The 23622-nt window shown below is 46.7% G+C and overlaps 1 protein-coding gene across 4 annotated transcripts in view; it reads right to left on the bottom strand.

Moving 5' to 3' along the window:
* Slc39a11 (solute carrier family 39 member 11) overlaps positions 1 to 23622 on the bottom strand; it is a 324266-nt gene that overhangs the window by 40011 nt on the left and 260633 nt on the right. For all 4 annotated transcript variants that reach the window (XM_042672865.1, XM_042672859.1, XM_042672878.1 and 1 more), the window contains one exon: positions 4835 to 4904. In XM_042672865.1, the coding sequence (XP_042528799.1) occupies positions 4835 to 4904 (70 nt within the window). The remainder of the gene's footprint in view (positions 1 to 4834; positions 4905 to 23622) is intronic.

The raw sequence follows: 23622 nt of genomic DNA, 5'->3' as shown, positions 1-23622 counted from the left end.
TTCCATTACCTCTGGGATTATGTCACCGCCCTGCACAGGCCCTGCCGGTGTTGCTAGTCCCTGGATGAATCCCGCCTCTGTCAACTCTGTCCTTCTTCCCCACGGGAAATCCTGCTCACTGACATCTATTCATGGGACCCTGAAATGGCCTTGCGTCTACCTCTGCGTTTGTTTCCAGCCTAACGTACCCTCTTATCTTGGCCACCTCTCAGCTCCCAAAAGAAACACACAGCCTGGTCCGTGCTCATCTTAAGCTGCCCACCATGTTAACTACCCACTGACACACAATTTCAACTATCTTCTCAGTTGTGGGTTTTCGATGATCACACACTGAAGTCAGACAATGTGGCTTGAATAATTTTGATCTGGGTGGGGGTGTCTTTATTCTTTCTCTTGGACATTTTTGATCTGGGGGGGTCTTTATTCTTTCTCTTGGACATGGTACTCACAAGTTTGGGTTAACAAGCATCTGTACTTAAAAGCATCGTGTGTTTGAATTGCTGGGTTGGAGGTTACACGCATCCATGCTATACAGTCTGCTTGTCTTTTATCTATGTTGTTAGTGACCATCATAGCATGGCCGTATGCCCTCCACATGGCAGTGTCTGCACTTCCTCCGGGGTGTCTCCTCTGTATCCTTTAGCACTTTGTGCTGCCGTGGTCAGGGCACACAGAGACAAGGATTTCCTTTCCATGAAGTATTCACCGTTATTCCTGCGAGGGCTTCCCACCTTCAAGTCTACTTTGCTAACTAAAAATTACACTACTACTTGGTTCTCAGCATTTGTCTTATGTCTTTTCTTCCCCCTTCTTTGGGTTTCAAGCTTTCTGTGTCACAATTCAGGCGCACTGCACATAGCAGTGGAATTTTTTTAAAAAAAAAACAAAAGCTAGGTATTTTAAAAAGACAATTCTAGCGGAATGCTGGTAGCTTACACATGTAATTGTAGCTACTCAGGAGGTTAAGATCTGAGAATCGCAGTTCAAAGCCAGCCTGGGCAGGAATATCCATAAGACTCTTATCTCTAATTAGTCACAGAAAAAGCCACAAGTGGGGGTTATGCTCAAGTGGTAGAGCACTAGCCTTGAGCAAAAGATGCTCAGAGATAACACCTATGCCCAGAGTTCAAGCCCTAGGACTGGGGAGGGGGGAGGGAGGGAAGAGTCTAGTTCAGTGACTTACTCCACTTTGGTTTTGTATCTCTTTTCAGTGTCTGTCTTTCATTCTTTTTCTCTGCCCTCTCCTACTTCCTCTCTCCGATTAGTACAATTATCCATGTAGGTTCTCTGGCTGGCTGCCTTCCTTCCTTCCTTGCTTCCTTTCCTTTCTTTCCTTCTTTCTTCCTTTCTGGCAGTACTAGAGTTTGAACTCAGGGCCTTGTACTAGAGTTTGAACTCAGGGCCTTGTACTTTGCCTGTTGAGTAACACACTCCCAGCCCATTCTGCTTTATTTTTCTGATAGGGTCTCTTGTTTTTGCCCAGAATGGGCCTCAGATGGCTATCCTCTTCCATCCCTGCCACTCTCCTAGCTGGGATCACTGGCCTAAACCAACACAAATCTTATTAACTAGTAAGATTCTCAGAGTAGGGCTGGGAAGTTGGCTCATTGGTAGAGCGCTTGCCTTGCATGCCTGAGGCCCTGGGTTCGATTCCTCAGCACCACATAAGCAAAAAGCCGGAAGTGGCACTGTGGCTCAAGTGGTAGGGCACTAGCCTTGAGCTGAAGAGCTGAGGAACAGTGTTCAGGCCCAGAGTTCAGGCCCCACAACCGGACCAAAAAAAAAAGAAGATTCTCAGAGTAGTTGAGTTGTAACTATTGACTTTCGTTTTAATGTATGCATTTTTTTTCATTTTTAAAACTTCTGTGTGATTTTTTTCTTCAATTCTGGTTGTTCTGTATTTTATTATTACTTGTCGATCCCTTACTAAATATTAAAAAGCAGTCCTTGGGTGCTCCTGGGCCTTTATGTTTGCTTCTACGAAAGCCTGAAAAGTATCTATTCTCCTAGACCAGTCTTATGGTTTGGGGTTTTGGAGACAATGTGCAAATTTGTACCCAATTTGTTTGTGCAACAAGTCTAGGGTTTTGCCATCTTGCTTATAATTTACTTTATGCCTCATCTCCTCCCTTTATCTCCAGCATCTGGTACTCCTCACTTCCCTTAAGTCCTTAGTTATGCAGCAAAGACCATTTTTGTTGCTTGGTTTATTTGCATGAATGTCAGTCGAGTTTATCACATCACTGAAAATATTAGCGGCAAACTCAACTTCTTGTAAGAGTGGTGTCACAAATTGTGTTCTCCACAGAGACCGGCACACTGGGAGACACACAGTAGAGGCTATGAGTAGTGAATGAATGGGCAAATAAATGAATATGTGAATGAGTGAGTAGGTAAATAAATGTGGCGTGTGGGTGAGCAATTAAATAACTAAAAGAATGAGTGAATAACTGAGCAAGTGAATAGAAAAGTGAGTGAATAAGCAAGTGAATCAGACTGAATGAGTGAATAAGCAAGTGAATGAGATTGAATGAATGAATTAATAAAAAGGAGTGAATGAGTGAATCAGTGGCGTGAATTAGCAAGTGAATGAGTGAGACTGAATGAGTGAATGAATGAATAGACGAGTGAATGAGTGAGACTGAATGAATGAGTGAATACACAAGTGAATGAGTGAGACAATGAATGAAGTGAATTAATAAAAAGGAGTGAATGAGTGAATCAGTGGCATGAATTAGCAAGTGAATGAGTGAGACTGAGTGAATGAGTGAATACACAAGTGAATGAGGGAATGTGTTTGAATGAATGAATATGTGAGAGAATGAGTAAAAACATGAGTTGTGACAGAGCGGGCTGAGTGGATGAATGAGTGAGTGGGTGAGTGAATGAGCCAGTGCACAAGGTCAAAGTGGCTCCACCTCGTGTTGCCCTGATCAGCACAGGGGATGTTGTGATTTCTCCAAGGACTCACAGAACTTCTACTCATCATCAGACCACCTTCCCTCCTGACAAAGACCATCACCGAACAGGCTGGGCATAGACACCTGAGTGGGCAAAGTCTCACCTGGAACTGCAGGGTGGAAGGACCTGGACCCCGGTGAGAGAGCACAGCTGAGCCCTCGCGCACTGCCCCTGCAGAAGTGGGGAGCGCAGTGGCCCTGGCCGTGTACTTAGTGTGGGGTTTCAAGGCCCCACCCGTCTCATCTCAAAGCTGACAAGGGGTGAATTCTTACTTGTTGATCCCTCTAATCTGTAGCCTGAGCTACGAGGGGAGACAGTGAGCAGGCCTTGCCCCCGGGACACTCTGCACAGGCATTCAGGAGGGGAGAAGCCAAACTGCAGCCCATGTGGGTTTCTATGTAAGGTCTGGAGACACCGAGTGCTCCTCCCCATTCCCCTGCCCAGTCTCCTTGTAGGATCCCACTACACCCCAGATCCTCTGTATATCGTGGCAGAGACTGCAGTGGAGCCCCTGTCAGTTCTGGCCCCACACTGGGTGGGCTATTGGGCCCAGGCAGCCCTCCATAATGCCTGGAGGGCAGATGCAATCATGCGCCCAGCCCCACCCCAGCAGGAGGCACTGTGGAGGGCTTATGTAATGCTACCTGCTGCTTCAGGGAAGGGTTAAAAGGGATTTTGCAGAGATATTTATCAAGATTTGCAGCCAGCAAAGGTATCAGCATAGACAGATATTAGAGGTGACACTAAGATGTGGTGGAGGAGATGGTGCCACCAAGACAGAGCCCAGCCTGGGAGTTTGATGCCTGGGGCACAGCTGTCACTTGGGGGTACCATCCTGGTGGAGCGTGGAGTGGTGTGTGTGTGTGTGTGTGTGTGTGTGTGTGTGTGTGTGTGTCTGTGTCTGTATGTGTGTGTGTCTGTGTGCATGCATGCTCTGGGAAGGCCTGGCCTTTGAGTGTTTGTACGGTCGTCCCCTCAGGGTGCTTTCCCCTGGATGCTGCCTGCCTCTGAAGGTCCTCCTAGTCTAATGAAATTAAGATCAAAATGGCTATGCCAAGGGGCAGAGACAGGCTCAACCTCCCCCCTCCCCAGGGCCAGCAGAGTGATATGCAGGGTGTGGAGTTCATAATGAACCCTCATTTCTGGTGACATTTCATGCATTTTCAATGCCCATTTCATTTGAGTTTCGCAACAGGGCCTCATTTTCTCCATGATGCTGAGAATACAGAGCGAGGAAAGGGTTCGGGAGAAGGAACCTTGACAACAGGGAAGATTTTAGCTTAGAGCAGGCCAGATCCCCACCCTGCATATTCAGACTTGCCAAAAAGCAAACACACCCCTTAATACGTATGTTAGGGATTCGGTAACACAATCAGTGGTGTTATTTCATTCAGCGTGCAGGATGCCACATGAGCCAGGTAACAGACGCGAGGTAGTCATGGGATACAAAGAAACCATGTAATGGGGATGGGAGGGAAAAACTGGGAGAGAGTGAGGGAAGGGGTGACATTGTCTTAAAATAAAATGTATTCTTTACCTGACGTATGTTAACCGTAATCTCTCTGTACATCACCTTTATAATAACAATGAAACCATGTAAGTACGCAGCCCAGAGAGGATGGAAGAGAGATGTTGTGAGAAATTGCTCCTGACAACCAACAGACTTAGGCCTGATCATACAAGGAGGCAGTACCATGTCCCATTTCCGAGATGGCTGCTGGTCAGAGAGCTCCTCTGTAAAAGCTGGTCCAAGCCTGCCTATCTAAGAGCTTCCTCCCAGACGTGAGCACCACAAGGCCTGTGTCTGCCTCTGGTCATGTGCTGGCAGCTGGCCAAGGAACGAGCTCAGGTTCAGGGCCAGGTGCTGGCTTACCTGGCGCTCTCAAAGGTGGCAGATGCTGTCTTCTCTACGGCCCCAAAGCCAACTCCAACAGCCAGGCCCTCTGAAAGAGACACACAAAGAAGGGGTAAGGGGTTAGGAGCCACTTCCCATGGAGGAACACCTGTCCTATCATTGGGCCTGGTAAGGCTAGGCCACCAGTGACGAAAATCAATGGAATGGGGGAGCACAGGCTAGGGTCGCACACCACAGCTCTGGGACCCCAAATCTGGCCATTGCCTGTTCTTGTATGGTGTGAGAAATATTAAGAATGAGTTCTTAACATCATTCACTCCTTGTAGTAGAATCTGCTACTTCGTAGCTCATGTTGGCCTTGAGTTGGTTATGTAGCCCAAGTGAGCCTCAAACTCATGATGCTCCTGCTTCAGCCTCTCAAGTGCTGGGATTACAGTCATGCACCACAAAGCCCAGCTTTTTTGTTTGTTTGTTTGGTTTGTGTTTCTACATAGTTTTTAAAAAACCAAAGAAAGAAGAGTTATTTGTGACACCCAAATATTATATGACATTTGGATTTTAATATCCGTAAATAAAGCCTTATTGGCACATAGCCATGTTCATTAGTTGAGGAATCATTTACAGCTGATTTCATGTTATAGAAGCAAAATTGAGCTGTTATGACAGATACCACATTCCTGACAACCTATAATAGTTACTATCCAGCCCTTTACTGAAAGATTCCTGACTTACATACACAGGGGTTTGTTTATTATTAGCGCAATTAAACATAACCAAAGCTGATATAGTGACATCACTGCAGACACAGGCTCTACCATTCATATCACTCAGGTCCTCATAGTTACAAAATAACTGTGCCCATCTAGCCATTTCACCTATGTCCCAGACAATCTTCTCCATTGAGTTTTTGTCTCAGTACTTAGATGGAAAATTTTTCTTGGCAGCTTTTCTCTTCTATTTTCTGAGCCAACCAGGAACCAGCATCCAGAATAGACAATACTAGCTCCAGACCCTGAATACAGAGACCCTGTGACCAGTTCTGGCTAGTCTCCATCCCTCCCAGGGCTGGAGAAGGGCCTGACTCACGTGGACAACTTCCTGAACTCTCCACATGCCACTGAATAAACTGGGGCCTGGTTAGGAAGAAAGCTGGAAGGGGGGTGAGACCGCCATCACCAGAATGCCTCCTTGACATGGGGCAGCTACAGTCTAGCTTGAAGCCTGGGGATGAGCAAGATGATTCCTCAGTCCTGTCCAGCGGAGCATGTGAACTTGTCAAGTTTACCAGTACCTTGTCCAAGGTCAAGTGTGTGTGTGTGTGTGTGTGTGTGTGTGTGTGTGTGTGGCGGGGGGGGGGGGGTGGTGTCTGAATATCTGATAGGAAAGTACAATGGAAAACAAAGCTGGGGATCAGAGTTACAAGAACAACCTTAAGACACGGTCTGAGATCTGCCGGGGAGTTCAGTTATTTCCATCAATCCAAGCAGAAAGGACAATGTCCTTGAGCCAGGAATTTCTTTGGGTGAGAAGAGGGCCAAACCTACTGAGGGAAGCCTGTTTTCTTTTCTTTGTGGCAGTACTAGGATTTGAACTCATGGCCTTGCACTTGTGAGGCAAGCATTCTACCACTTGAGAGCCACATCTTCTGCTCCCTTTCCCATTGGCTATTTACAAGGTAGGGTCTCACTTCATTCCCAGCTTGACCTGGGCTGTAATCCTGCTATTTGTTTCTGCTTTCTCAAGTCACTGGGGATGACAAGCATGTGACACCACACCCAGACGTTGAGATGCTGTTGTGTGAACAACTTTTTTGCCCAGGCTTGTCTTGAACCATGATCCCCCAATCACTGCCTGCCAAGGATCATAGGCTTGAGCTCCTGCCCCTGGCTAGAGGTCCTTAGCCAACAGTAGGGCACAATGACTATGCCAGTTCCTGTTATCCCAGCTGGACGGAAAGCTTAAAATGGGCAGATCTTAGTTCAGGTATATGCCAAGGCAGGAAGTGAGGCTCAAAAATAACTGGCATAGAAAAAAAGCTGGAGGTGTAGCTCAGCAGTAGCGTGCCTGCCTGGCAAGCGTGAGGCCTGGGTTCCAATCTTAGTACTGCCAAAGTAAGAACAATGATATCCTCGTAGTCTGATTTTGAAAAGAGCTGCATGTCAGAGAAAACTGGGACAGGGCTGTCTGAGAGTTCCAGGTAGCCTTTCCATCACAAGGAGGCAGCCTCTTCCTGTGTATCTCTCTCCGTCCCACGTCCACAGCCCAGAGGATACAGTGGTAAACAGCACCTGAGCATCTGAGGTGCTGCCCCTGCCAGCCTCCATCTTGCATGGGGGGGGGAGTCTGTTGTCTGCACATCATGGGAAACAGTGGGGTCTTCGGGGCAGAGGTCTCCCTCAGGAACCTCTGGGACAGGTGTCCAAAGCCTAGGAGAGGGGCTGATCCCAGGAGCACAGCATGGTGCATGTTCCTCCCTTTTGGGGGGAGGGGGATGTGTTCTCTTCAAGCAACAGCTGGTTGGCTCTTTTGTTAAAGTTTTCCTCTAATTAGCCATTTCAGTGTAAATGATAGCACAGCCCAGAGCATCAGGGCTTACATTAATTAGCAAAATAACCCCTGCGGTTGTTTAGCAAGCAGCCTAAGCACTTTGACAAATAAATGCTCCTCAGCCTGGACAAGGGACCAGCTAAGTCACACTGCTAGGAGGGGCTGAGCCTGAAGTACCACTCCATTCTCTTCTCCCTTGGACATCTAAGTTACTGACCTGGCCTTGTGGGGCGTGGCCCAGTGGACTGTAAGCACTGACCTCTCCATCTCTCTCCCCTGCAGAGGACTGAGGTAAAGTGAATGCTTTGTCCCCCTGGCTACCCCTGAAGCTAACCAGGCCCAGAGCAAAGGAGAGAACTGTCCACAAAGAACACGTTGTGATGTTTGCGCAGGGATGAATCTTCCTTTCTATTCTGCTGGTCCAGAGATGGGACCAAAAGTCATTGTCCCAAACAAGTCAACCTTGGAGGTGGCTGACCCCTGGAAGGTGCAAGGGGAAGGGAAAGAAGAAGGATCATGGGAGAGGATGTATTTGTTACCCTGCTTGAGATAGGAAGATACCTGAGAGCTAAACAAATGGGAAGTGAACACCAATTACCCACAGAGAAAGAACATCAATGAGAGAAGCGAGGCCCACAGTGCGATCAACAGATGGCAGATGGAACCCACCGGCTGGGAAGGGACGAGTTAAAATGCCAACTGGAGCTCCTACCACAGGTGCTCCACCAAAAGTGCAAATTAGGATGGTAATTAAGACGAGAAAACCAATGTGCCTGGAATATTATTAGACGGTGGTGGCCTCTTTTCACAGCTTCTACCACAGCGCAGGTGCCAAGAGGGAGAAAATAAACCCGACAGTCTGGCTGGATGCAGAGGGTGCCCCGTCTTCAGTACCAACTGGGAGGCGAGACTGAACCTTGGGGGGGGGGGGCTTTTCTATGGGGTCTCTTCTCGAAAATTCTGTGTCTCCTCTGTGGGGTTCTGTGAGATCACAGCCCTCCAATCTTGGGACCCTAAGATTAATTCTCTGTACCTCACTCAGACGCCTTTGAATTCCCTGCTGTATGTCATTCATTCTCCAGCTGGACCTCTGGTTTAGATGCTCCTGGTATCTGTTCTCGAAGTGATAGCCAAAAAAAGCAGTCTAGAAAATGTCAACACAAAGGCCACACAGGAAATGAGGGACGATGCTGTGACTTTTCCTTGTTGCTTTAGAAAAGTATTAAAATGATGACATCAAGTAAGATCCTGTACTAAATACACCACAACTAGGAGCAAGCCCCAGGGGGGAGGGATGACCTGAAGGGGAACGGCTTAGTCATTTCCAGCTCCACTGAGGACAGAGTAAGAGAACAATGCCTTCAATGGCAGCCAGGAGGGTGTCGGCCAAAGAAGAAAGGTCTCAGGGAGGAAGACTTTGAAACACAAGTAGCTTACAGAAGGAAGGGTAAGGTGGTCCTTCCATGTGGGGAGGGGCGAGGGAGGAGCTAAAAGTATTCTCTCCTTGTTGGGGCAACTGTGGTAAGGGGGGGGGGGGTGGCTGAGAAGAATCAAGAAGGTGCCTTCCATCCAGACCCAATCTCGGCATTAAATACAGGCATGGGGCTAATAGTAACTTCCAACGTCTACTTGTATGTGCCCAAGTCCTCACCCACTTATTAAGATAGCAAAATGCTGCCGAGTGCTGGTAGCTCACTCATACCAGTAATTCCAGCTAACTCAAGAGGAGGCTGAGATCTGAGGATCGTGGTCCGAAGCCAGCCCAGGCAGGAAAGTCAATGAGATTCTTATCTCCAATTAATGAGTAAAAAGCTGGAAATGGACCTGTGGCTCAAGGGGCAGAGTGATAGCCTTAAGCAGAAAAGCACACAGGCCCAGAGCTCAAGGCCTACTACTGTGTGTGCATACACACACACACACACACACACAGAGAACCACACTGGAGCACCTGCTGGAGGAGACTGGAGGGGCTGAGGGGATGGCAGAGATGAGGGAGACAGATGAGGAGTGATCATGTTGGCTTCCAGTGCACCAGGGATCCTTTCTCTGTCCCTGCCTGTGGGAGCTGTCATGAAGCTTGGGCACGGGACCCTGAGTGTGCTAGGTGAGGAGACAAAGTCACAGGACACCGTGTGGGCTTTGGGGCTCATGCTCATTTATCAGGAGGGTCAACAGATCCGGCTGCAGTGCAGTGCCATTGCTGGCCTCTGTCTGGTCCCTGTAGCTTGGAGGAACTTTCTAGGGAGCCCGTCTGGCGGGTGATACGCAAACAGCCCTGCCCAGCTGGGCCTTGGCCCCAGATGTCTAGCAGGAAGTGAAACCAGAAAGGCAGGCACTCTGATCATATTATGTATTTATTAAGCAAAAATCTTGGCAGAACCAGCAAAAATACTGCCTAGAATCCCCATGGAGCCTGACAAAGGCCAGATAAAGGGTGGAAATGACGTCCATGATTTTCTTTGAGTAAGTAGATTGTGTTTCCTACTGAGGAGTCCTCACCCTGCTATTTGTATTGGACGAGTGGAATGCTGGGAGAGATGAACTGACTTTGAGAAAATGTGAATTTATTTCAAATTCTTCCCAATGAAGTTCTGTCTTGAAGTTTATGAAGCTGATAAATTAAAATACTCTATCATCAAAGGCTGTGTAATTAAAACAAGCAGTTAGCACTTTCTGATTGGCTCGACCTGGGTCCCACTTGCACAGTGGTCACCCAGAAAATTCTGTCCTTTCAAATCCCCGCTGCCTACACAGGACTAAGCCAGCTCTGGTGGAAGCAGGGGAAAGCAGCAGTCGTACACGTGTGAATGAGAACACAGAATCTCATCTTTAACACCAGAAGAAGGATCTTGTGAAACACCCACATCCAGGAGTGAGTTTCATTTTGCTTTATTATTTTCTAAGTCATTTTTGTAGTACTAGGATTTGAACTCAAGGATCCACACTTATGAAGAAAGAGCTCTACCATTTGAGCCAAATCTCGAGTCCTGTTCAGATGGGGTCTCACACTTTTGCCCAGGGTCAGACTTGGAGCTTGACCATCCTACCTCTGCCTCCTATGTAGCGGGGATCACAGGCATGTGCTACCATGTTCAGCCTGATGTTGAAGTGGTCTAAGTAACTTTTTTGCTCAGGTTGGCCTCAATCTGAGATCCTCCTATTCCTACCTCCTACGTAGCTGAGATTACAGGTCTGCCCTCAGTTTGCTTTAGTTTGCAACAACCAGTCAAAGGTCAGATCCAAACCCTGGGTTCCCACAGAACACAAGGGTGAAAATGCCTGTGCCAGCACACAAAGCGCCGAGCTATCTTCACCACCTGGTCTACATCCGGCCCAGCCTCTTGCCTCTGGCCAAGTCTACCTCACTTGGGGGCCACTGCTCCCACACCTAAGTTCTCCCTAGGCAAGAGTGGGGACCGTCTGACCTGAGGACCACTGAAGGTCCCTAAAGTCACACCAGACATGAGCAGACAGACATGCGTGCCTCTTGTTGGCTGCTCATGGCTGTCTGTGTCAGTAACTTTTTGGGCCCACACACAAAATGCCTTGGAATATCCAAAAGCTCTTGGCTCCTGCCAAGGTTCCCCACTGCTGACAGGATTAATTCCAGTGGCCTAGAGACACTGTAGGGTGGTAGAGGGGCCAGGCAAGGCACTGTGGTCTCATCCCCGGGTCTAGTGGAACCCAGGCTGCCACTGGCAGAATTAAAGGTCCAATGACTAAACAGAAGCGAGGAGCAGGTCAAATGGGCCCTGACTTAGGAAAGGGGACTAGATGGCAGAAGAGACACCATGGTGGAAGTCACAGGAAAGTCACACACGCATGCATGCGCACGCACACACACACAGTAGACTCTAAGAACCCAGCTTCTTGCCAGTTCACAGGATGGTAAATATGGGGAGCTCTTAACACAGTATTCCTGGGGCCAACCACAGACCAGCGAGCAAGTCAAGTGTCAGCTCATGCAGCCCACCAGTGCTACCCAGCTGGCCCAACTTGGGAAGAAACAGAGTCCTGTTAGGAAGGGTCCTGCCCAGGGTCTTGCCACTCTAGGAAGATGGGCAGTGGCTGATCTCCACTGCCCCTCCCCTAATCTTACACAAGGTCACTACCATGGAGCCCTTGGCAGGGCAGGGCCGCCTCATGGCCAGGTCTTGGGAATGACCTGTGCAGTGCCTCTCAGTGGCCTGGCTTCACCTTATCCACACGAAGTATGAACATGCCCACATGTGGGAGAAATTCTGGAATCAGAGAGCTTATTATGTTTTTATGATTCCTGTGGTCTTGGCCTAAAGCAAGTAGGAAGAAGGATTTGTTTTTAAGCTCCTTGGAGGACTTCTGAATTAAATTAGACTCTGGCAGTTCTTTCAAGATGATGAATAACAGAAGATACAGATTCATTTATCATTCCCTATATTTGACTCCCACCAAAGCACTCTAAAAACCAAGCAGCACAGAGTGTGAAGCGTCCGGTGGCTGTTCTTGGTGTTATACCATGGGCAGGCAGCAGGCCCAGAGTGTGTTATGTGTGGGTGGGGAGGGGGGTGTGGTCAGAGGGGCAGAAACAACCACTGGCCTTTTATAGCTCAGTTCAACAGGTGCTGGCATAGGAGGGTAGCCTGAGCTCCTCAGGGTGGCCAGATGTGGTCAAGGCCAATCTGGTCATACCAAGATGTTGGGTCAGAGAAAACCCACATGAAGGTCTAACGGGTCTAATGCAAGCTTGAAAAGGCAACAACTAAAGAGGCACAAGAGGCTGGAGATACCTAATGGTGTGCTCTCTAGGTGGTTCCAGTGCCCAGTGGTCTGGGAAGGGGTGGTCTCACCTCTGAGCCATCCTGTTCCCGCTAAGGTGAGGTGTGTAGGCCCCGATCAATGCTCCCACTGGATAATTTAGTTGTATCTCAACACTAGGGCCCAGGCACTTTGGGCAGTTCTGCTGAGCATCAGGGAAGTGTCCTGGTGGCCTGCTGTGTTCCCTCCTATGTATCCTGGCTATCTTCTGGGATTTTCTCTGTTCAAGTCCTCATTAGCATATAATCTCTCATTAGCATTCTCTCATTAGCATATAACCTCTCATTATGACTCACTCATTAGCATATACTATCTCATTAACATCCATTAGTATATAATCTCTCATTAGCATGCGATCTCTCAATAGCATTCCCTCATTAGCATATAATCTATGTTTTATCCATGGATTTCAACATCCTTTAGCTGTTTGCACTTTTTCTAAAACTTCATGGTCATAAAATGCTTCATCTCAGATTTTCATTTTTGCAACTCAGGGGTGGTCTGTGCAAGTCACACAGCTTATTACTTTTTAATCAAAGTGGTAATATATATACATGGCCAAAAAAGTTAAGACTAAAAATCCTCAGACAAATCCTTAAGTCAAAAGTAATAAATTTCCCATGTACATCACTCATCCTTAGTTCTCCCAAGGGGTAATTTTTGTTTTGAATTGGCTAGTGGCTATCAGTGTATCTTTCAAGAGCATACTGACACATTTGTTTTTAAATTAATCAGGATCTTGTTTCCAGGATCTGTTGACAACACTGCTGCTTCTCATCTCTCCACCTTATGCTGCTGAGGCCTCCTAAGGGCTAAGAGGCAAAGCTCACCCCTTTCCTCCTCTGTTTCCGGCCTTGATGCTGTCACAGCTGCAGCATTCCATCCTGGTTGGCAGATACACTTACCCAGACTTTATTCCCAGGCCAACCCAGAAAAACAGAGTCCAAATTAAAAGTGAATTTATGCTACTGGGGCAATAACATATTATTTTCTATGTAATCAGGTTGTTCTGGAAAGGAAGGGAAACGGTCCTGTGTCTGTAACTCTTCGCATATGAACAAGATAGTCCCCAGAATCTGGGCTGGCAGATTCTTTCTTCACATTTTAACAATCTACTCATGTTCTAGGTGCTGACTTCTTCCATCCCCCATGTCCTCCTCTTCTCTCTTCTCTTTTTTTGTCCCCTCCCACTTTCCCTCCCTCCCTCCCTTATCATTATTTTTAATTGTGGCAATGTAAGCCTGGTATGAAATCAATTGTCTTCACCATGGCTAAGTGTGGAGATCAGTGGCCCTGAGTGGCTCCTGTTGTTGGGCCACCATCACAACCTTCCATCTCTGGAGGTCATTTTATCTAGAAAGTCTGACCTTTGTTAGGCACCAACTCTTCCCTTCCTTCTACTCCACTCCTGGAAGCTCCCATTCTTCCCACCTCTGAATCTTAACTACTTCTAGAAGCCACATGGAAGAGACCACACGCAGTGTCTGCGGTCCATCCTGGCACCCTTTGCTTGTGTTCCTTCCATTCTATTAGAGGGCTTACTTAAGTGCCTTTGGAATGTTTGTGATCCATTTCTGACTCATTACATACATAAAAATATATCTGATTTTTGGTCTGTGACTCAATATTCTGATTTAATCTAGTATTCTAGTCCTCAACCTATCTAGTTCCCTTTAGTCAGGTGTTGATGGCTCATGCTTATAATCTTAGCTACTCAGAAGGCTAAAATCTGGAGGATTTCAGTTCAAGGCCAACCAGAAAAAAAGGTTTGCTAGACATCATCTCTAAAATAACCAGTAAAAAGCCAGGATGGAAGTGTGGTTCCAATAGTAAGAATACTAGCTGAACAAGCTTGAGTTCTGGAGTTCAAGCACCAGTATTACCAATGCCCCCCTCAAAAAAAGCCCCCCATAACAACAAAAATCTGTCCTCGAAATCCCAAGTACATTGCTGCATCATTTTCTAGTGTCCAATGTGGCTGTTGACAAGTACAATAGGGCACGGAAGACCTGGTAGAACACATTCCTTAGAATTCTTACAAGCTTCTCTTATTTTGGGTCATGCTTTTTTGGTTTGGGTTTTTTGTTTGTTTGTTTGAATATCTGGTCCTTTTTTATTCTCTGGGCTTTCTGCAATGTCGGGTCACCTGTCACTTTTGGGAGCAGTTTCGTGGATGCAGAGTGAGGTGATACTGGAGGCAGAAGTGACAACTGCTCCGCTGTAGAAATCTGTTCCCCTCACAGGCCTCTCGGACAAACTAGAACTCTCACTTCAGGAGACTGTGGTTTCGGCCTTGAGTCAGATAACAGAAGAGGAGACAGAAAAGGAAGGAAGCATGTGGGCACAAGGTTAAGTGCTTCTGAGTTTTAGGCCACACACAACACCATAGTGTGCTGAAAATGACTTAGTGGTATGTCCTCACCAGGCCACACACTTCTGAAACACAGGGAGTGATGGGCAGTGGCCTGGGGGGTCACATGCTGGAACATGATGCAGGAGGGCAGGGCCTTCCTGAGGAGGTGCTACTCACAGGAGGGAGCAAGCATGCACAGGTACAAGCTCACGTGCGCACAGGACGCAGTGAAACAGGAGTGTGCACGGGGGGAGCTCACACACACGCAACAGCTCAACAATGGCAGGGGCAGCTGCTGAGGGGTCATTGTTGTGTCCAGCCTGGGCCTGTTCTCCAGCAGCCTAAGAACCTGGCTTGGGCAGAATCCACCTAAAAGCAACAGAAGAGAAAGGTCCCAAACGGCATTTCCTCAAGTGAATTCTGGAGGGCTCCAGCCCTGCTACATCCTAAGCATTGCATCAAAGTCTGTATCTGACACTGACCATGTGTGTACACATGTAGATGCTAAAGACATGTATACGTAAATGTCTGCACACACGTGTCTATATCTGCACGTGTGGATGTGTGTGTAGTGTTTATGTACATAGCTATTTATATGTGCATACAAATATAGATACACATGTCTCTGTGTGTGCGTGTGTGTATAGACAGATGCCAGTAATGGGTGTTTTGTGAATTTGCCAGAGAAATAATGAAGAACCCATCTCTCCAAATGCCTTTGATCATAGAATCTTGTTTTGCTTGTTTCTCGACAGATCTCATGACATATGGGATTTTTTTAGAGCACATTTTAGCACAGGCTGGTTACCAAAGGCATGGAGAAAAATAATCTTTTTGCACAAAGCCTTTTGGATCTGTCTGAGGCTGTTAGTCCCTCCTGGTTAGGAAGCTGGCCCTAGGCTTGTAGACAGAGGCACAGCTTGGTGTCCACACAGGCACAGAGAAATCCCATAGTATATTCTTAGTGGTGCTGAGGGAGAACATGGGGGTGATTCAGCCTATGACTCCCTCCACATTGGGGAATCACCTAAGGCTGCTTTGGGATGTCCCTGAGGTGGAACACAATCACCACAGGATGCAAGCAGTCTATTTTTTGTTGAGAATAGACACTCACGATCAAGAATGGCCAACCCCAGAGCCATCTGAGACCCAGCTCTGTAAACAACCCCAATCACTGCAGTTCCTGGGGGGAGGGCTGCGTGATGGGTTAAGATGCTGCCTGTGTGCAACCTCCCCACTGGGAAATCCTCCCCAGTGACCCCCACTCAGTTCCTGTCCTCCTGCTGTCCCTCCTGACAATATCCCTGCCACAAGCTTGGTCACAGAGCCATTTAGCCCATGGCCAGCTTCCCCGCTGTCAACTAGGCTGACCTCAGCTTGGAACAACACAAAGCACACAGCACATACCCCAGCCAAAGTCAACCAAACCAAACAAAATAGAACCAAACTAGTCGAACTCCCTCAGCTCCCAACTCCTGCTAAGGAATCCCAAAGCAAGAGCTCAGAGGAAATGTCAAAGGCCAGCAGTAATGGAACATGGTGATGTATCTGCTGAGCACCTTGCTGCTTCTCAGCTGCAATACTCCATGTCTCCAAACATACTCCTTCCATCCACCATGGCTGGAGAAATCATCAATGCCTACATGTTAAAGGTAAGAAATCTTCTGGGCACGGTGGCACACACCTGTAATTCCAGCTCTTGAAAGGCTGAAGCAAGACAAGCTTGGGTCTGAGGCTAGCCTGGGCGATATAGGGAGTTCAAGCACAGCCTATGCCACAGAGTAAGCCTTGTATCAAAAATAATAAAAGTAAAGATAGACAGCTAGATCACAGGGCAGTTGAGCGATTCCCCGTGGGCCATCAATGTTTTGCACATATGTCTATCAAGCCTCAGCTTTCTGCTTTTCCCACTTGTCAATCAAATATAGGTTTTGTCCACAAGTCCCAACCCTTACCATTCATCCCCAGGAAAAAGAAATTCCACCTGACTGCAAGTCCTTCAGGAGCCACGTACAATGCTTGGACCAGTGGCCATCAAAGTGCAGGAGGAAGCAATGAGAAGAGAAGGTGGTAAGAACTCAGGGATCCACCTTCATCAGGGACCAGAGCCTCACATGGGGCTGGTCATCTGCACAATGTGAAGCTTTATGAGAGTCCAGGATGCATGAAGGCAACAAGCTGGCAAAATGTGACCTTCCAGTAAGGATGCACACATTCTTGGTTGTGCTGCTGCTATGTCCCCTGCAGAAGCAGCATTTGAGGCCTTGACTTTGTCTCCTCAGACCAGTGTAGAACTTCCCTGAAATTCCCCACTTAGATATAATTCTTCTTCCACCCCAGATAGACAACCAGGATGCCTAGGCACTGGCAACCTCTCCCCAATGCCTGGTAGACTTTCCTGATCATCATCACTCACAGTTAACTCTTCAGACCTTCAAAGCTCAACTAGACTTGTTATTTGAGAGGAAAACATATTGACCTTGAACTCCAGTGGCTGAGCACTTTGTTTTCCCCAGAATTTCTCCCTAAATTATGGTATTCAAATGGCTGCCCTGGGGAGAAGTCACTGAATCTTTAGGAAAACTTCTCTTTTTAAAATTTTGGATGTTACCTAGATTAGAACTCAAAGCCTTGAGTTCACCTACAATTATGTACACAGTAGGTTCTCTGCCATCTAAGCCACATCTCTAGCTCAGCTCTCTGTTGGTTATTTTGGAGATGGGAGTCTACTGAACTTCTCTGCCTGGGCTGGTTTTGAACCACCATTCTCTGGATCTCAGCTTCCTGAGTAGCCAAGATTACAAGCATGAGTCATTGGCACCCTGCTAAGGAAATAATTTTTGAAAGAGCACCCACCCACCCCCTAGTATGTCTTGGAATCTCACCCATCTACCCCTTTTCTCCTCTAGTACCTCCAAAATAAAAGCCAATGTTCTAAAGAGCAATGGTTTCCAATTGAGGTCCATGAAACATTAATGACATCTAAAAGGGTTCTATCAACTGTTAGGATGAATCATATGAGAAGTGCTGCTACTGAACCTATTTATCTTTTTGAAACATTTTAAGGGGTAGCTCGAACCTGTAATCCTAGCTACACAGGAGGCTAAGATCTGAGAATTGTGGTTCAAAGCCAGCCCTAGCAGGAAAGTCCATGAGACTCTTATCTCCAGAAATCCAGAAGTGGTACTTTGGCTCAAGTGGTAAAGCACTAGCCTTGAGCTGAAGAGCTGAGGGACAGCGCCCAGGGCCAGAGTTCAAGCCCCATGACTGACAAAAACAAAAAACAAAACAACAAAAAACCCCCCACAACATTTTAAGGGGCTGGGAATTGAACCCAGGGTGTCACACGAAGCAAAGCAGGTGTGCTATTCTCCTAGTTCACAACCATTTTTTCAAAACTACAAATCAGCAATTTGATACAGCGCAATAAGATGGGCTTTGGAAACCTGACCTAAACTTCTCTCAAAGAATCCACATGAACATTCTGAAGGCTCAAATTTCCTGCAATCAAAGAAATCTGTGTAATTTTGTTTCCCAAATGTATTTGACAACAGATCACGCCTTTATTTTGTGGAAAGGGTTTGGGAAACACTGCCTGGGAAAAGAGGAGAGCAGAGAGGAGAACATAATGAACAGTTTAATGAGCCAATCACAAACGCCTAGCCGCCCTCATAATGGTAGCTGTATAAAAGAAAAGCCATTTATTCTGCTGTTATACTCTTATATTATGCTTTTATTCACTCCACAAATACTTAGCAAGTTCCTTCTCTGCATCAGACATATTTGCTTAGGATATATATTTCATTCATTCACTCATTCACTCATATTTGCTTAGAAACATAGATGGAGTGATCAGGTTAGTGTGAAGGAGCTATTAAAGGTTTTGTGGAAAAAAACCTCAATTTTGACCTGAGTCTTAAAGGAACTTCCCAGGGCACAGGCTGATGGTTTCTGTCCTTTCCATCCATGGAGGAAAACCCAGGACACCTTTCCAAAACTAGTTCCGGGCCTTAATCCTAGGAGGCTGAGGACTGGGACCATGGTGCAAAGCCAGTCTGGGCAGACAAATCTAAGAGACTCTTACCTCCAATTACCCAACAAAAGGCTGGGTAATCAATGTTCAAGTGATACAGCATTAATCTTGAGTGGAATGGAAAAACTTAAGCACGCACGTGAGCATCTGCATAGGTACACACGCACACATACATGAGAAAGCCAACTCCACTCTTCAAGAGTGTCCGGCTGGAATATCATGGTCCCCTGGTGAGTGTGACTGCACACACATCACTTGCACAGTCTGCTTTAAACACCAGAGAGAGCAGAGGCTGTGAGATAAGAGATCTCGTGGCTCGCACTCTGGAGTCTGTGTCCAATCTACACTCTGTGGAAGCTAGAGCACACATCTACAACTTGTGGCCAATCAGAGAGCAAGAAAAATGAGTCACATATGGGTGAGGTGAGGGTTGGCACAGTATCCCCACAGGCCATCCAGAAAGGGTGAGGGTCCAGCAATGGTGGTATCAGATCAGTCTTGGAGACATCTGCCATGGACACGCAAAGAACTGAATCAGGGAGGTCTAGAGAGTTGGGCCCCCAGAGGCTGGGTGCCTTCTTTCTAGATGAAATCACCAACACCATTTCCTCTCAGCCACAAACTTTTCAAAGCTGCCCCAAGGCAGCTATTTTTTAAGCCAGTTAACATGTTTATCAATTTTATCTTTGTGTTTAAAGGTACCCCAAAGAGAGGTTGTTTTCCTCATCTAACAAGGACATCTGAATCATCACTTGCTGCAACACTGGGACCAGGATAATAAAATTTCCATCAACCTCAAGAGCCTACATACCACTCCAGCAATCAGCTTTCCCTGGCTCCTGCAGGCCCCAGCTTAATGGTGACCTACAATCACAGGGATGTACCACATGGCCAAAGAGGTCACCAGATCTTGTGATGGAATGTGGGATGCAAATTTAAGAATGACACACAGTGAGAGGGGGGACCAAGATGGCGACGGGGCAGTAGGGAAACGCCACAGCTCTCTCCAACCAAAAAGAGAGTTCGAGTTCCAACCTTTAATCTCCCCAAGAGACCGACAACAACAAAAAGACGAACACTCAGAGAAAAACCAGAGGTGGAAAATAACAAAAAAAAGAAAGAGAGGAAAAGAAGAATTTCAGAACAGAGAAGAGCGAAGACCCCTCCCCCAACCTTTACTGGCCGCGCGGCAGTGCGCCAAGCCGCCGGCCAGCCGGCCCGGCGGGGGCTGCCGGAGCCACAGAGACACAGGGGGCTGCTTGCAGATCACCAGGTACCGGATTGCAGAACAGCGGATCGCCAGGAACAGAGAAACCTACCAGCCGGGAGTCTCCAGGAGGATCCCACCCCACCCATCACTCTCCACCGGAGCGGAGAGGCTCCATCCCGCCAAAGCCGCCCGGCACCAGCAGCGCCACAAAGGGACCTGTCCGCAGACCACCCGCCCAATCGCGATCGCAACGACCCGGCGGGGGGCCGCCCAACCCAGCCCGCAACCACCTCAACTGAACTCGGACTGCAACAACAACTGACGACCTACAGGGTGAGTACCCATCAGGGGACAGGGAATCCCTCAAGGGAGACCAGAGCTGGAGGGAATCCCCAGACCCTGACCTAGACTCCCTACCCCAACACCCGGACCACAGGACCCACTAAAACTGGGAACTGTTCGAGAGCTCCACCAGCCGGTGGAGCACACTCTGCTGGCCAGGCCAGAGCAAGAGCGCCCCTGGAAGGGAGCTTAAATGCTCAAGCCAGGAACAGTGCCCCTGGGTCAAGACTACCAACAGTAGAAGAAATTTGAACTGTGTCCTCCAGGCTGCATAACCAAGGTAGTATACACATTAGCACAGGCCTAACGAGCGCGCTCCAGGCTGGGGCCGGAACCAGGCCAGGGGACCGGCGCCTGAACAAAGCAAAAAGGGTCAGAAGTGGGGCTGTGGCTCAAATGGTAGGGTGCCAGCCCTGAGCTGAAGAGCTGAGGGACAGCACCCAAACCTAGAGTTCAAGCCCACAACCAGCCCAAAACAAACAAACAAAAACACATCAGGAGCCCATAGCAGACTCCAGTATTTGGGAGAGTGCATCCAGAGCATCTGATCTTCCCAAGAGCACCCGCAGGAGCAAACACAAGCAGTCTAGGCTGCTCAACCCTTCCAAAGGCGGGAATTGCTACAGCAGAGAGCTGAGAATCCTAAGTGAATAGCAGCTGGAAATAGGCTCCCAACAGAATCCAGATCAGACACAGACTCTCTCTACCAATACAGAATCAGCAACCAAGCAAAGACAGACACACCAAAACAAGATTGAAGAGCAGTCTCCTGAACCCCCATGCGAAAATCACAGAGAAAAATCACAAGGTTTACCACTACCCAGGACAGCAAGCTCACCTCAAAAGTCAGCAGCCACGCAGGGGAGAGCCCCAGTGGGAGCAAAGCAGGAATGGAAGACAAAAACTACATCCAAGGGTTGCTGGAGGCAATGACTCAAGAAATAAAGCGAGAAATGGATCAGAAATTGAAAGAGCACAAGGATGAACTATCAAAAGATATACAGGATATCAAACAAAAATTGGATGCAAAAATAGAAGCTGCACAAACCTCAGTAAGAAGTGAGATAAACGCCAAATTAGAGGTAATGCATACTGATCTCACCTCATTGAGAGGTGAGATCAGTACTCTGAGAACCAACATTGAATCCATAAAGGGATCCATTTCCACCATGCAAACCACAATAGAAGCCACGGTCAACAGAGTGAATGAAATGGAAGGTAGAGTGTCAGATACAGAAGACAGAATACACCAACTGGACCAAAAAGTGACAGATATGGAAAAATCACTCAAATTAAACCAAAGGGAAATTCAAGAGCAAGCAGATAATGCTAAAAAATTTAACCTTCGCATAATCGGAGTGGACGAAGGTGAGGAATTCCAGAGCAAAGGAATGCAACACCTATTTAACAAGATAGTCAATGAAAATTTTCCCACCTCAAAAACGACCATCTTAACTACATCACAAAAGCTTATCGAACACCCAACAAGCAAGATCCCAGGAGAAACACTTCTAGGCACATAATAGTAACAATGATGGATCTGAATAATAAGGAAACAATCCTGCATGCAGCAAAAATGAAGAAGGAGCTATACTACAACGGGAAAAAAATTAGAATCACTGCAGATCTCTCCACACAAACAATGAATGCAAGAAAAGCCTGGGAAAGCACCATACGAGCCCTGAGAGCCAACAACTGCCAACCCAGACTGATATACCCGGCAAAGCTAGCATTCACATTCGATGGAGAACTGAAAACTTTTAATAGCAAAGAAAAACTAAATGAATACATAAACATTAAGCCAGCATTACAAAGAATTCTAAGAGGGGGGACACAACCTGAAGAAAGCAACCAGGAACTGGGACCTGCCCCAAACAGGCATTACTCAAAGTCTAACTGAGCAAGCACAGGAGGAAAGGAAAGAAGAAAAACTTAGGAAAACGGAATGGCAGGGACAACAATGCATCTCTCTATACTTTCTCTTAATATAAATGGGCTGAATTCGCCAATTAAAAGAAAACGAACTGAGGACTGGATCAGAAAACAAGACCCATCCATCTGTTGCCTTCAGGAGACCCACCTCTCAGCCAAACATACAAACAAACTCAGAGTGAAGGGGTGGAAAAGGATCTACCAATCAAATTTCCCCAGTAAGAAAGCAGGTGTAGCTATCCTGATATCTGACAAAATAAACTTTTCATTAAAATCAGTACAGAAAGACAAGGACGGACAGTACATATTAATAAAGGGAACAATCCAAGAGGAGGATATAACCATCATCAACTTATATGCCCCAAATATTGGTGCACCCAGATATGTTAAACAAATGCTCTCAAACTTACAGAATAAAATAGATCCCAATACGATAATACTAGGAGACTTTAACACGCCACTCTCACCAAAGGACAGGTCTACCAACCAGAGGATTGGCAAAGAAGCTACCGAATTAAGTGAGGCCATACTTCAAGCGGAATTAACTGACATCTACCGAGTATTTCACCCTAAAACAACACAGTACACATTCTTCTCAGCAGCTCATGGAACTTTCTCCAAAATAGACCATATCATAGTTCATTCAAGGAACTTAAGCAAATACAAAGGGATCGACATAATCCCCTGTATCCTATCTGACCACAGTGGAATCAAGCTAGCTCTCAATAACAAAGCATACCACAGAAATTTCTCTAATACATGGAAATTGAACAGCACACTCCTTAACAAGGCCTGGGTAACAGAAGAGATCAGAGAAGAAATAAAGCATTTCCTAGAACTCAATGAAAATGAAAACACCTCACAAAGAAACTTGTGGGACACAGCAAAAGCAGTCCTGAGGGGCAAATTTATTGCCCTCAGTGCCCACATCAAGAGAATGGAGACAGACCAAGTAAATAATCTCATGTTGCAACTAAAACAGCTAGAAAAACAAGAAAAAATGGGACCTAAAGCTACTAGACGAAGCCAGATAATCAAATTGAGAGCAGAGATTAACCAATTAGAAAATCAGAAAACCATAACCAAAATAAACCAAACAAAAAGCTGGTTCTTTGAAAAAATAAACAAAATTGATGGCCCGTTGGCAAGATTAATTAAAAAAAGAAGAGAGGAAACCCATATTAATAGGATTAGGGATGCCACGGGAAACATCACAACACGTACCCAAGATATCCAAACAATTCTAACAGACTACTTTCAAAAGCTATACTCTCTAAAGGAAGAAAATCTGGCGGAAATGGATGCATTTTTAGAGAAATACAAGTTACCCAAACTGAGCAAAGAAGAAGTTAACCAATTAAATAAGCCAATATCCTATAATGAGATACAGGAAGCTATCAAAAGTCTTCCAACAAAAAAAAGCCCAGGACCAGATGGATTCACAGCAGAATTCTATAAGACCTTTAAAGAAGAACTAATACCCATACTCCTCAAGCTCTTCAGAGAAACAGAGAAGGAGGGAGCTATCCCAAACTCATTCTACAAAGCCAATATCACACTCATCCCCAAACCAGGCAAAGACCCAACCAAAAGGG

The sequence above is a fragment of the Dipodomys spectabilis genome, unplaced genomic scaffold, assembly GCF_019054845.1.
Source record: "Dipodomys spectabilis isolate Male_0828 unplaced genomic scaffold, ASM1905484v1 ptg000018l, whole genome shotgun sequence".
Classification (NCBI taxonomy): Eukaryota; Metazoa; Chordata; class Mammalia; order Rodentia; family Heteromyidae; genus Dipodomys; species Dipodomys spectabilis.
Note: the sequence above shows the minus strand (reverse complement) of the source record. Positions and strands in the feature narration are given on the sequence as shown.